The sequence below is a fragment of the Vigna unguiculata genome, chromosome 3, assembly GCF_004118075.2.
Source record: "Vigna unguiculata cultivar IT97K-499-35 chromosome 3, ASM411807v1, whole genome shotgun sequence".
In the NCBI taxonomy this organism is placed as follows: domain Eukaryota; kingdom Viridiplantae; phylum Streptophyta; class Magnoliopsida; order Fabales; family Fabaceae; genus Vigna; species Vigna unguiculata.
In genome coordinates, this window is record NC_040281.1 from 41202893 (window position 1) to 41218704 (window position 15812).

Genomic DNA, 15812 nt, shown 5'->3' on the forward strand with positions numbered 1-15812 from the left:
TGCCTCATAGAATGTATTTTCCGGAAATTCATATATGAACTATGTTCTGGAAAAAAAACTTCCTGGAATACATAAAATACATTTTTTTCATTTTCTTTTTTCTTTCTCTGTAACAATTTCTCTCTCTTTTTCTTTCTCTGTAACAACGGTGTGCGGTGGTGGAAGAGGTGACATAGTATTGTCGGTGGGTTCAGTTAGTAATTATAGATTGCAGTAAGCAATAGCCTAAAAAAATTATGAAAGTTTCTTTTGGGCCCCAATTCTTTTGAACCGGATCTCATGACCCAATCGTCTAAAACAAATTACCTTAGCCCCAATGCCCTGGTTAACCTAACTTGCTAGTTGAAGCATTGGTTAGCCTAAACAATTTCATAAAACCATTTCACTTTATCAAGGTACACGAAACTCACTTTAGCCTCTACCACTATAAAAAAAAAATGAAAAAAAGCTAATAATAAAATCCATCCTATGCCCTTCATAAATAAAATAAATGTTAGTAATGTAAAGTACACATTTAGTTTGTCATCACTTAGACAAAACTAATAGTAACTTCAGCATTGGAATGCTTTTAGTTTTTACTTGAGCAATGAAGTTTAATGTTTAATTTGTTATTAAAATCATTACTTTTATTTCAATTAAAATAACACATTTATAATATGCAACTGTAATATATATATATATATATATATATATATATATATATATATATATATATATATATATATATATATATATATATAACATTTTGTGTTAGACAGTTAATCTTTTGGAAAAAAGGAAGTACATTATAGGTTTAGGACCTTCCCCTCCCCTAATAATTATAAATTTCTCACAAGTATTATATTTTTATATCAAAATAATTACTTTTACTTCAGTTGAAAAGATATATTTTTAGTGAGAAAATATGATATTTTCTTTCCATGTTTTTAGATAAAAAAAAGGTCTTGCTAATCTACATTGGTAGATAAATGTCTTCTTTTCTTTATTCAACAAAATATTTTTAGTATTATTTTTCTTTCAGTAAATTTTAGTTTCTAATATGTCATTATTTTAATGGCTATAAATTAATGACTTTATTTTTATAAAAAATATTAGTGCAAGAAAATAAGCATTCAACAATCTCAAATAAAGATGTTTAAAAAATATCCACCGTCAAAGAAAATATAGCGACAAATTTGTAATAAAAAAGATTTTTAGTGAGATGTAGGGAAAACAACGATTGTAACATGTTGAACCATGTTAAAAGTGTTGAATATCAGGAAAAAAAAATGTCATTTTTCCATTCTCGCGTTGCTTCTTTTCACAGTTTCTGCAACTTTGCACTGCTCCCGCTATCACCGCTCACACTCGCCCCATTTGTTAGTGCTAGCTATCGTTAGCTACGTATGATAGCTACGTATGAGGTTGTCGTACTCGCATTCCATTATCGCGTTTCTACATAACATAAGTATGAATAGAAATTTAGCATGTATAAGTGAAAATTACAAAAAATCATGTAATAAAGTAATTCAAATCAATATTAAACATTGAGGATAAGACTTAACACAACTTAAAGTTGTAAATATTAAATTTTAAATGATAAATGATAAATTTGATGTAAAGAAGGATGCAAAAAAATCAAAAGAGATCATAAATACTTTTGTGAAAGGAAAACAAAAAATATGAGAAATATGTGAGGTTATATTTTTCATATATATATATATATAACATTAGTCTTACACATATAAGGTATTTGACACCATTTTTAACCAAAAACTTTAAGACAATTATATTATGGGTCTTTATTCTTATATAATGTTTAACTTTGTCTTTTATATCCAATGTGGGACTTTGACTCACACTTGTAGATTTGTTAGCATTTTTTGATCACACAAACTTTATTTTCAAAGGAGACCTTATCATCTTTCTCTAATATATTTAAAACAAATTTAAATGAAAAAGATATTAAGTAATATTCTCAACATTCCTCCTCCTTGCTTAATATTTGTTTATTTAAATTTTATATCTCCAAATGTGATTATCCATCTTTTGATGCTTGATTTTCTTCTTTTTTGTGTATGTAATTATGTAATTATTGCTTTTCTATTTCTTTTATGAGATCACATATTTCTTCAATTTGATATCCTTCTTTATATTTCTTCTTCTATGAGCACTATCTTCTTTGTCAATTGTGAATTTCATGGTAGTGGCATTGGACCTTTTATGAATTAGAATGTGGATCTTCATCTATTTTCTCACTTGGACATCAAACTTCTTCCAGAGATATTTGTCTTTTTTTTATCCTTCTTTTCTACTCTCTTCATTTGTAGCAAATTTCTCCTTCATTAAATCCAACCCAAACTTTTTTTTCCTGTGGTATATATTTGATTTATTAAGTTCCTTGAAAAGTTCTCTCCTGTGATTTGTGCAACCATTTTCTATAATCCAATTTTTTGTAGATTTGTTGGTTGTGACATATAATATTATAAAAAGTAGTTCATTATCAGATTTATCCTCTACAAATTTGGACTATTCCCAACAAAATAATTAATACAATTATATATTTTCTAATAATTTATTTATACCATGCATGCAAGATTTTAATTGAAAAATTTGAAAATTCTTCCAGGAATCAAAGGGACACCAAATAAAAAAGTTTATATACCAAATTGAAAATAACACTATCGTATTATAACGTCACGACTTTTTTTTTAAGAAAATAAACTTTTACTTAAAAATGCTTCATGTTACAACTTCAGCTACCACACAGACACCGAGAAGCTATATCCCCTGGAAATATACATTTTAATTTTAACAAACTTCTTTCAATAGAAAAACAAAATAAAGTAACTTTTTTCACCCTAAGAAACTTTTTAGAAATTTTGTTGCTTTCATGAACTAAAAGGAAATGTTATCAGAAAAAAGAAATAAAAATTCATATAGATGTGATTAGAGCAGACAATTCCAGTCCTGATCCTGAGTGTGTGTTATTGTGGTTGATATTATTAAACCTAAAGTTATTGAGGTTGGTAGGAGGGAGATAATTAAAGAGATCAATTTTCAATGAAAACTGTGGGACACTGCTATCCCTTCAGAATGATTAGTGCATCTTTTGTCAGGAAACTGTAGTGACTGATTAAAGATATGAAACAAACATCAGAGTGAAGTTCGTTATTGTGATTGTGGAAAAACCAAGTAAATTTCCCATGGAATAATACAGAGGAAAAAAAAAGCCTTGGAAGTTCACGAATCCCTAGTGAGAAAAAGCTACCAAGTAGCCACCCTATAATCATAAAAAGCCAATAAACAAGTCAAACTCTGCTACACTGACAAAGCTAGAACTGTCACAAAAATTAAAAAAAGCAAGTTCACAGTAACTGAGTTTTGGATTTTCACTAGTTTATCACCAACTACTACTACTATCATATTCCTGTGCCTCTTTAGTCACCTACTTTGAAAAAGAATTGGTGACATTTTCTCCTTTCTTGCTCCCCCTTGTCCCCTCTGGTCCTACCACACCAATCAATGATTCAACACCTTGATGTTCATCGTTCCCTTCTATATCTCAATACACACAAATTATCTCTAGTTTAGTCACGGTCATATATGCCACCCATTATTCACTCACACCCCAAAAAAACTTTGTCTTTGCACCACACAACACCCTCCAAACTTCCATATCAGTCCAAACCCTCAATTTCCTAGGTATCTATCTCATTTGCTTCTTGTCTTCACACCACACCCATCATTACCTCACCATTTTCATAAAGCCACCCTTCAACCTTATATATATATATATATATATACTTCTATAAATATATATATATATATATATATATATATCTATATATCTGTTGTAGCTGCTTTCCAACAATAAAAACATGGGTCACATGAGCTACAACAGAGTTAGCAGTGCCAAGTTATCAAGGTGCCGAGGGTTTAGAATGAACCCCAGAAAGCTTTACGTTCTCAGACTACGCAAAAGGTTCAACTTCTTTCTCAGGCTCTTTGATAGTTGGAAATTGTCGTACGGTGAAGCTATTCAGCTTCTGAAGAAAGTGGTTTGCAGAAAAGGTTGCTTCAAAAGAAACAACAGCACATGTTTGGTAAGTGAAGAAAAACTCAATGATTGTAAGATGGGATCTTGTGGTAGGTCCAATTCTTTCTATGCAGAAGCCATTGCAGATTGCTTGGAGTTTATCAAACGAACATCTATTTCATCTATGGACCAGACTCAAGACCCTATGAACCATGTTCAAGATAGAAAGTAGAAACTCATCACTGTTTTTCTTTGGTAGACAGAATATATAGCATTATATTAGTTAGTTCATCTGCAGAATTATCAGCTTTATTGCTTTCTGATTTGTTGGTGTTTATTAAAATTTTTATGCATTCCTTTGTTTGTTTATTGTTTTTTTTTTTTTTCTTTTGGGGTTGCATGAAAATAGAGCCAGTGCACTCCCTGTGAATATTTCATCTCTAGTTTTGCATCGGTAATGGATCATTCTCTGTACAAATGTTTGAGAAATGTCAGAAAATTTAATGTGTAGTTTAATTTGGAAACCTTGTTGAATGCAAGCGTGTTGAATTTTCTTCTTTTTGTGGTGGCAAATTGCACGGAAGATTCCTGAGTTTGGATTACTACCTAACGCGACATTAATTTTTTGACTAATTAAGCATAAAGTAATTAAAGGGAAAGTATTGTTGACATTGGAGAGGGGGGAATAATCATATCTTTGAATTTATAATTTGTTTCATTGTTATTATTCAGTTTAGCTATATTAAATTCAGCACTTTTTATTCATGAGGCATCCACCACACACTAATCTCACCCGTCCGTGTAGAAAAAGAAACATTTTTCATGAATGTTGTATATGGTTTCAACCATATGAAAAAGTTAATTATTTCTTTAAATTAAAATTCTCATTGAATAGTTTAAGATACAAATCCAATATAACTCAGTAATCAGTGAACTATCAATTAAACATTTATTTTAATATTTTTTTACATTTTTTGTAAATAAACATGTATTTTACGATATAAATAAATATTGGAAATAAATTATATACTGTCTAGTTTTTGTTTCCCCACACCGGTAAGTCTAGTTTTTATATTTTAATATTGAGTATCATTGCCATAAATGTTAAAGAAAATACAAAACTTAAAAATAATAAATCTATGTGTTGGCGCCGTGGACATGGCATGATGTCACAGTATATCACGACACACGAAAAATAAAATAGATCGCTAACACTAGATTAGCATTAGATAAGTTGATTTATTCTTTAAAAAATCATCAAAATCTTACGACACTTACCTAAACTTGAAAATTAACCTTGATTAAGGCGATTTTAATATTCTTAATTTCTTATTTCAGATCCCAATACGATTAACTTCAGTAAAAAAAACTTACAGTTCGGACTAAAAGGTGGATTTTATAAGCATAATAAAGATTATCTTATTTACTTTTTTGAAGGACTTTGTGTGAGAAACTGAAAATAATAATAATAATAAAAAAATAAGAATTAAAAATTATATATATATATTTTTTATTTTAAAATATTAATGGGTTAAGAGGGTAATTTAGAAATAGTTTTTGAAAACTCCTTCCACTTTTGATTCCCAGAAACTCATTTTTCTATCCTTCATTCTCTTTTAAAAAAATTGACTTTCTTACTTGTTTGTTGAAGATTTGATGTTATATAAGTGATTAGTCTAAATGTTTCTACCGTATAATTCGATTTCATCTTGACATAAGTTCAAGTTTCTGCCATCCCATAGAACCAATATATTTGTTTATACATAGCTTTCCTAGATCGCATGTAATTTCTCTTGCTTCCTGAAACTTCCATCTTGTTGTGATTCTAAAATCGTGCCTTGATCATTAATCAAAATTTTTGTTGTGAAGTTATAACAATCTTAAGGGGAGCCTGTGTAGGGGATGAATGTATGCTATATAAGATGAGGAGAGCTAAATTCCTTTCAGATTTTAAAGTCATATTGTTGAATTTAAATAATGGGATATGAATATGTAGTTGCATGCTATAACTTGAGTTATTTGTTAGTTTGAATTAGTTTGACGGTATAACTGAACATTTGTATTGAATTGAAATTATGTTGTGAATGATGATAGTAAGATATTAAGAAGATGGCTTATGTTGTGTTTAAAGACCATGTGGATGTGAGACTTTTAATTATGTGAAATTATGGATTTCTGTGTATCAGAGTGGTTTGGGAATTTGTTTAGTTAAAATAATGATTTGAAACATGTTGGATTTATAAGTTGTTTGAGAACATAACTGATAAGTTGTTTGAGAACATAACTGCTGAAGTGTTATTTCTTTGTGCTATGATTGTCACATTAGCTATCTCCAAGGGGAAATGCTAATATAGGATGAGGTCAAGTGGATTGAAGAGGACTTGTGATGTGAGACTATCCTGATCATACTTAAGGAACTACTGAAGTTAACTCTGTCATTGGATGAGATATATGATGTACCACTTGAGTTATTCTTGTATAGAAGATAAGAGAAGGGTCAGTATGATAGGTGCAGAGTCTCACAAGTCCATTTAATGTACTACTCTCCTGAAAGCAAGAGTCTTAAGTCTAGAAATTAGAAATTTCTCTGATTCTTGGACTTTAATTAACTAACTTTAATTTAATGTTTTGATAAAAATTATGATATCTTTCAATTCTAGATTATTTTGGTAATATTTAGCTCACTCTTATATTTTGTATCTTTTGTTTTTCTTATTCTTGCAATGATGTGATGGTCATATATTAGGTATATTATGTATATAGGGAGCAAATTTACGAAGAGACGAGGATAGTAGCAACGAAACTGGAGTTAGCCGCATGAAGTAGCGGAATGAGTTAGAGAATATATGTTAATTTTTATTTTTTATTTTTGAAAAACTGTATTAAGCTTTTAGTTCTTTAGTTCCTATTTTAGAGTACCTATAAGTTATGTTAACCATATTTTAAAATATTTTTTTAATGAATTAAGGACTAAATTGTAACTCAATATAACTATAATTATTAATGTTATTAACAAGTTATAATCTTACTTTTAGTGAGCAAGACAATGATTAAGAAATAGGTTGTTACACTTTTCATTTACAATTAAACTTTAAATTGTGTATTGTGAAAATTTTAAATTATATTTTAATTTTTTATTTTATTTGTTCATTAAAGTGATTTTTAAAAGTTTAATTCATCTTGATGCTATAAATTTGAAACGATTATCATATTTGTCTCAACCTAAGATAGAAGACTACAAATATAATTATATTGATTTTTTAATCATTATGGAAAAAGGGAGATAAGTTGTATTAGTGAGTGACTTTCAACTCAAAAAGCCAGGATTTATCTCCATTTATATATTAACATTTAATTTTATTATTAATATATGTAAATTTTTTTATCACAGATATTGAGTAAGTTTTATAGTATATGGTAGGTTTAAATTAAATTATAATAGATTCAAATACTATATTAAACAGTAAAAATTACTCTTTTTTATATACTATAATTTAATATAATTTTTAGTTAAGATTTTCATAATATTAAAGTTATAAAAGAAAAATTCCAATAATTTACTGAACTAGATTATTAAAGTACGATTTGTTCTTCTTTATTTATTACAACTTAATCTAATTTCGAGCCAATATGAAATTTTCTACACATATTATTAAACTTAAAAAAGAAAATCCATTAATTTTGTAGATTTAACTCAGGCGTGGGTTAGAAGAGGAGGCAGGTGGGTTTGATGTTAGTTCCTCCACCAGAAAACAAGGGTGCCCAAGTGGTTTGTCAGGAGGGAACATGTCAGAGGCTTCACCCATTTATAGGACCAACATCATGTGTCACCTTCCAAACAATGTTTTTAAACATGTGTAATTAGATAACATCAGATAACATGGACAAAAATTAATAAACTCTGATTTTGATATGTATTCCAAATCTCTCAGTAAGGTTGAAACGTAATACTAGTATTCATGCATATTATATTTGCATGAGAAGATACTAAAATGAATTATCAGTTTTAATATCATCGGTAATTTATTTTTTATGGAAGATTTGTTAGGAAAACCCAATAATAAGTCCGAAACTTACATAAAAAAATATAGACTACATTCAATTAAAATTTACTTAGTGGGAATTTTCATTGATAGAAATTACAACATTTCAATTTTAGCGAGAAAATTATCTTCCACACCACCAATTCAAGCACCAATGAATACTTATATTCTTAATGATTTTATTTTTATTCACTGGTCACTTGGATCTCTCAAATGATTCCCAGATTTTATCTTATTGTATGCATTCATGTTTGGTGGATGAGCTAGGGAACGGGAGTGCTGATTTCAACCGTAGTAAAAGAAGGTGGTGCAAATAGAAATTGTAATGGGTATAATGAGTAATTGTAAGTGGTGCACATATTAAATGAGAACAAAATGTTTTGTGGCCCAATTCAACTTGTGTAGAATGAAAATCATGGAAGCAGTGCTTCTTCTGAACAAAGTTGAAAGCTGTGTTATGCTTAACTTTTGTGGATGATGGAGATTTGGAATACCGGAATAGCTTACCCACCCAACTAGAAAGAAAGAAGAAGTAAGGCTTCCCAGATAGGAAATGCCAGACAAAGCACAACCAGATCGACACACATTCTTTTCGTTATCGTTTCGGATTTTCTGAAGCAAAGTAACTTGTTACCCTTTCCTAGCTCTCACATTTGTTTCAGTTGCCACATTGTTTAAATTTCGAAACGTATCTTTATGCAAACCGAGAGAATGACCTCTCTACACTGAGGAAAACAAAGAAAAAAAACGCGTTTCGCGAAGATCAATCAAGGACAGTAAATGGGAATTTTCCCAAACACGTTCTTCACCAAAGCCCGCAACCTCATAGGCTTTGGGCTCGCTTCCACCGCCGCCGCAGCCACAATCGCGGCCTCCAATTCCAACGTGTCTTCTTCTTCGTCCTCTTCTTTTTTTTCTTCTTCTTCTTCGTCATCTTCTTCTCCTTCATCCACCACCTCTTCCACCTCTTCGTCCGACGCCGGGGATACTTCTTCCTCCGATGGCGAAATCGTCCCCCGGAAAATACTGAAAACGAAGGTTTGCATCATCGGAAGCGGGCCGGCGGCGCACACCGCCGCCATTTACGCTGCTCGAGCGGAGCTGAAGTCGGTCCTCTTCGAAGGATGGATGGCGAACGGCGTCGCTCCTGGCGGCCAGCTAACCACCACCACGGACGTTGAGAACTTTCCGGGATTTCCGGCTGGCATCCTCGGCGCCGAGCTCATGGACCGCTGTCGCGAGCAGTCGCAACGTTTCGGCGCCGAGATAGTCACGGAGACCGTGACGACAGTGGACTTCTCCGAACGGCCGCTTAGGGTTTTCACCGACTCCACCACTGTGGAAGCTGAATCCGTCATCGTCGCCACGGGCGCTGTTGCTAAGCGGCTGAATTTCGACGGCGCGGGTGACGGCCCCGACGGGTTCTGGAACCGCGGGATATCGGCGTGCGCCGTGTGTGACGGTGCCGCGCCGATATTCCGTGACAGACCTCTGGCGGTTATCGGTGGCGGAGATTCTGCTATGGAGGAAGCTACCTTCCTCACCAAGTTTGGTTCCAAAGTGTATGTAATTCATAGAAGGGACAAGTTTAAGGCTTCTAAGATCATGCAGGGGAAGCTGATGCGTAATCCCAAAATTGAGGTGTTGTGGAATTCAGTAGTGGTCGGGGCTTATGGGGATAATAAGGGTAGGGTTCTTGGTGGGGTTAAGGTGAAGAACGTGGTGACTGGGGTTGTGTCTGATTTGAAAGTTTCTGGTTTGTTCTTTGCAATTGGGCATGAACCTGCCACGAAATTCTTGGATGGTCAACTTGAATTAGACTCTGATGGGTACATTGTGACCAAACCTGGCACCACAAAGACTAGTGTTGATGGGGTTTTTGCTGCTGGTGATGTGCAGGATAAGAAGTATAGGCAAGCTATTACTGCAGCTGGAACTGGTAATTCTTGTTTATTTTCAAATATATTAGATTGTTTTGTTCTGTGCTAGATATGTATTCATGTGTTGTCAGATTCCTAGTTTTGAATTTGGTGGCCATGTTTTCTATCAGTTCCATTCAACATCCTTTGGAAGCAAATTAGAGTATGAACAGGTTATGTTATTGCTAGGTTTATATTTTCCTTGGTTTTGAAACTGTCTTGGATTTCACGTTTTCTCCATGTTCTCAACATTTTATAATTTTATTTGGAAATGGCATTTGGTAGAATCACCTCATTCTGAATATCTTTCAACATACTTACTGATTATTCAGTGTCCCCCACCTTCTAGTAATCCACAGTTTCCCACCTTTTGTTACTTATTAGAGAGACTCGGTAATAGAGAGGCCTGAGAGTTTAGGTGTACGATATAGTCTTTAGTATGCTCACCTTCACTTCAGTTATGTAGACTATATGATAATAATAGTATTTGTATCAACAATGTTCTGCTAGAACTTTGAAGTCATAGTGATTATAAATAAATTCTTGCGTTTTATTTTCTTCCATTTCTGATTTGGGAATTAGTACATGAAATAAGACCGAATACTGATTTAAAATAAGTTACAGAAAGAGTACGCTTATTATTTGGACAAAAGGACTGAAGCTTAAATTTGAGTAGTCGTTGACTTGTATTTGGTTATGAGCTCAATTTGGGATTTTAGTCATTGTCCTGTTCTGATAGAAAAAAAAAATTGAAGGGGGTAAGAATTTGGTATCAGCTAATGATTTCACCTTTATATTTGAATTTTTTGAACTACAAGTGTCATAAAAGTGATTCAACTGTTTATGGTTTTGACTGTGTTTGTGGTCATAGAACGTAAAAATTGTCAACAATTACAATATGCGTGTAACACAATCAGAATCAGATATAATGCAGCAAAAGTTATACTCTGCGAAAGGATAATGGAAATGATATTATTGATGCAGGGTGTATGGCAGCGTTGGATGCAGAACATTACCTGCAAGAGATAGGTTTGCAGGATGGTAGGAGTATTTAACATTGTTGCTAAAGTTCAGAAAGTGAAGGTTTTCTTTCTCCAGATAAGTTGACATCTTTATCTGTATATGATACTCATCAATTGATTGCAGAGACAAGCAGACTAACATGATTTTCTAAGCTATTGCTTGTATGTTGTGACTTCATGATAAATATAATAAAACCTTACATTTAAGCGTTTATACGCAAGCTTTACCTTCTGTTTGTTCTTACCAAAGAATGAATTGGAATATCAAATTTCTGTCATTTATTTGTTGAGAAGAGAAATAAAGCATTGTTTTTATGGTGCTTTTTCCTTAAATTGCCATGGAATAGAAGAGAAATTATTACCGAGTAGATATAAGTAGAAATAAGGGAAAAGGATTGAAATACCAATTTTGTATCATTTATTTGTAGAAGAGAAAGATGAAAAAAGAGAAAAGAAAAAAACTGTCGGATCCACTCAAAATAGTATATATTTTGCCTTTAATTCACATATAGTATCTCTATATCTGCTCACACTAACGTGATCATTGCAAAAAGGGAAAAGGCAAACAGAGAACACAAACACAGAAAAAAAGGGTAAGCTAGAGACAAATAATTTTTTAACATATCCAGGAGCAAACAGTTTATTAAACAAATTATAAACATGCAATTCAGTAAGCACACAAGCATGTGAAGGCAAACAATGCAAGACTTTTAAACTCAATTATTTGGATACATATAAAGAGATCGGATCGGATTCACCGGATGTTTGCACTTGTGGTGGCCTCTACTGCTCTGCAAAGCCATTGCTAATGGGTTTTACCCTACCATGCACAAGGTTAACATTCAATCATCTAGGTGGTCATTATCCTGCCAAAGACTAGGGTCTCCGGCTACTCTTACCACTTGAATCAGTACGCTCTATGTGAGACTAATTGATTTTTTAGAGTTTCAGGATGCAACATTGCTTGAATCCTTATCTAATTATATACACTACAACACCATCATGAAATCTCACCAAGAGATTCAAGGAATTATGTCTAACTCATGCCACATCCATGTTCTCACACCATATTGATATCGCTTAAGCTAGAAATTCTCGCTTAAGCTAGACTGATCTCGCTTAAGCTAAAAATTCTCGCTTAAACTAGATTGGTTTCACTTAAGTTAAAATTTATCGTTTAAGCTAAATTGACAGATTTTCACTGATTTCAACGTGCAAAAACCCAATGTGAGACTAGGGTCTCCGGCTACTCTTACCACTTGAATCAGTACGCTCTATGTGAAACTAATTGATTTTTTAGAGTTTCAGGATGCAACATTGCTTGAATCCTTATCTAATTATATACACTACAACACCATCATGAAATCTCACCAAGAGATTCAAGGAATTATGTCTAACTCATGCCACATCCATGTTCTCACACCATATTGATATCGCTTAAGCTAGAAATTCTCGCTTAAGCTAGACTGATCTCGCTTAAGCTAAAAATTCTCGCTTAAATTAGACTGGTTTCATTTAAGTTAAAAGTTATCGTTTAAGCTAAACTGTCAGATTTTCACTGATTTCAACGTGCAAAAACCCAAAATCCCAAACAACAAAAACTAAAGAAAACACAAACACATTGCATAAAACGTTGCCATCATACTTCATGCTTTTAAAAAGGGTAAACAAATCAATCATGGGAGCAACCAAGTAATTAAGGTAATTATACTGTCAATCTCGCTCAAGTTAGAGAGCTCTCGCTCAGGTGATAGGAGTTTCTCGCTCAAGCTAAAAGATCTTGCTTAGGCTAGATTGCAAACAAGGAGCACGATAGGTTTTTGCGAGTTCTCACGCTTAAGCGAGACCTTCTCGCCTGAGCGAGATTACTCATCGCTTAAAGCATAAGCTCGTCGCCTGAGCGACAACTCAAGCAGAAACTAGGGTGAGTTTTTGCTATTTTCGCTTAGGCAAGAGTGACTCGCTTGGACGAAAACAACAGGGTTCTCTCCTGCTCACGCATGCAAACCAGAAAATCAACACAAACCACAACCAGCTTCATTCTTATACAATCATAGTCATCAAACATGCATCTTAAACATAAAACAGAGCCAAAACATACAAGATACTTCAAGAAAACGTAAAAACTCTAGCTTCCCTTACCTGGCAATATGTTATCCAATCAACGCATACACTCCAAGAAGAGCACCACAACTCACAAGGCGAACTAAAGAGCTGTAAAGTACGAACATAAGGGTGGGAATAAGTCTCTAGTGACAAACCCAAGACAGAACCAAGGCAGCTGAGCTGGAAAAGAAAATAAACAAAAGATCAAACTTAACTTATATGGAAGAAGCATGTTTCTACTAGCTCGGGAGAGGAAGAAACTTATGTCCTAGCAGAACTTTTGCTTCAGAACTATAATATAAGCAAGAGGGGAAACTATTTCTAAAAAAATGAGACAAAATGAGAATGAATGACTGGGAAGACTTCTGGAGTACTAAGGTAGACTAACTATGGGCCCTTACTCATCAAAGTTAAGCCCATTCACTTAAAACAAAAGTGGATCTTACATTTAGGTTGACTTAACCTAATCATAACGTTAAAAAACAATTAATTATAATAAAGAAACTAAAATGATATTTGATACTCTCTTTTTCTAATCTAATTTTATGCAAAAAGCTTAAAATGGTCAATTTTAAACAGCTAATTTTCTTGTTTTCCATTTAAATAACCTTATTAAATTTTGAAATAAAAATGAGTTAGCTTCGTGTTTGAGTTGAGTCTCTAATAATCACTCCCCTTTACTCTTTTCGACTTAAACACTTTTACAATTAAGAAATTTATTTATAATCTCATTTTACGAAATATTTTTTAAGAAAAAATGAAAATAAAATTTAATAAAATTAATTTTATTTAAAATGATAATGACCAACTAAAATTTAACAATTATAAATAAAAATTAAAAGAAAATACATAATTAAATAAAATTTAAGAAAGTTTCGAGTCTCTTATAAATTTAAAATTTTCAGATTATTATGTAATCAAATTTTTCATTTTTTTAATTGAATATTTATCATTAATTTTTTTTCAATACATGTTATAAATTTTATAATTAATATAAAATAATATTATAGATTGCTACCGTGGATGAGATCAAGTACAAGCAAGAGGGATGAATTGATTGTACAAAAAATTATACCTTTTTAATTTAAGAATGTCTTTCAAAATATTCTTTAATCAATTAGTGAAGAATGGATGAGATGCTTAGTTTATGAGTCTTCAAAGACATGAAAATAAGCAAAGAGGATAAGGAAAGAGACAAGAGATAATTGATTTTATACGGTTTGATTCAACACGAATCTATATCCAGTTTTCTTTTAGTAAACCAAACTAGAAAATTTTTACTATGTCAAAGAGTTTTACAAAAATTGCATGTGCTCCTCAATAATTTTAAACCTTAAGATATCAAGACCTTAAAAACCCTAGCAAGAATTACTTCCTAATGTAATGCTACACACAATTACATCAAGAATATCACCTGCACAATGACACAAAATTGAAAATTAATTAATAAAAGCTATGGAACAAGTTGTAAATCAAGCTGAATTTACATAATCATCCTAAGCCAAGCAAGAACATCCTTCCACCAATCAATCTTGAATAAATCTTGATGAAGAAGTTGAAGTTGATTAGTGCTCACTAAAGAACACTCCAAGAACTCTCTAATCTCTCTTTCACACTTTCAAAATCATGAAAATTAGGGTTCTTCAATTCAGAGACACATTGGATTTTTAAACTGTTTTTTGTCGCAATTAATTTGATACTGAGTTCAATGCTCATTGATTAGACTTACCATAATTAATTACATTAGTATCTTTAATTGATTAATATGACAATTTTTTCAAAATTTAGTATTCTTTTTGTGTCAAAGATACTTCTAATCAATTTTGTTGTGATTAATATAGTATTAAGATATCTAGTTTGGCTCACAACATCTCTAGACTTAATCACGCAATAATCCTAATTATGACACTATTACATATGATTTTTTTTTCTCTTAAAACATCATCAAAACTAGAGTATTGAAACTTTGAATTTGTTCCTTTAAATAACATAGCTAATATTTAATAATTGATTTTATTGTTTTAATTGAACATTTATTAAATACGATAATAATTATAATTTTCGATAACTTGTATGCTATCACCTTTAACAACGTTTTACTGTCCTTGTAAATGATGATTACAATCCTTTGCTGTCTGTATTATTTTTAATTAACATAATTATTTTTTTCTTTATCTTATTGTTTAATTAAAAATATTATTTTTTTAATATGTAGAGACAAAACAATATATGGGTATGATAACAATCACATATCCAAATTAATGAAAAATTTAAAAAATAAAATTTCAATTAAAAAATAAAAATTAAAATTAAAATATTCAATAGAAAAAAAAATTAAAAAATATTCAATTAAAAATGAGATATTGAATCACCTCCAGCTTGGACAGAAGGGAGACATTCTAAATTCTTAAATAAAAAATAAATAAATAAAATAGGCTCTGATTACTAAGTATACCCTTTTGATTAAGTGATGAACTTTTGATCCCATGTAAGGGACTTGAAACCTAATATCAATTAATTTTTGTCAAACTTTTATGTTCGAAGTTTTTTTCTCATATATGTTCCGTTGCAGAAGGAAAGTAGGTGCGAAGAAAGATCCACATTATAACTATAATTTGATAAAAAAAATGTCATATTATTTATAAAAAAAAATATAATTACTGATTTGGTACTAAAACTTTTTGATTAAATTTAATTTGGTATC

At 31.6% G+C, this 15812-nt stretch overlaps 1 protein-coding gene across 1 annotated transcript; it reads left to right on the top strand.

Annotated features, from left to right (window-relative positions):
• Positions 1-8459: 8459 nt before the first annotated feature.
• LOC114174873 (thioredoxin reductase NTRB-like) lies at positions 8460-11280 on the top strand. Its single transcript, XM_028059602.1, has 2 exons — positions 8460-10000; positions 10965-11280. The coding sequence occupies exons 1-2, from the start codon at positions 8842-8844 to the stop codon at positions 11033-11035; spliced, it is 1230 nt and encodes a 409-aa protein (XP_027915403.1). The 5' UTR covers positions 8460-8841; the 3' UTR covers positions 11036-11280.
• Positions 11281-15812: the final 4532 nt, after the last annotated feature.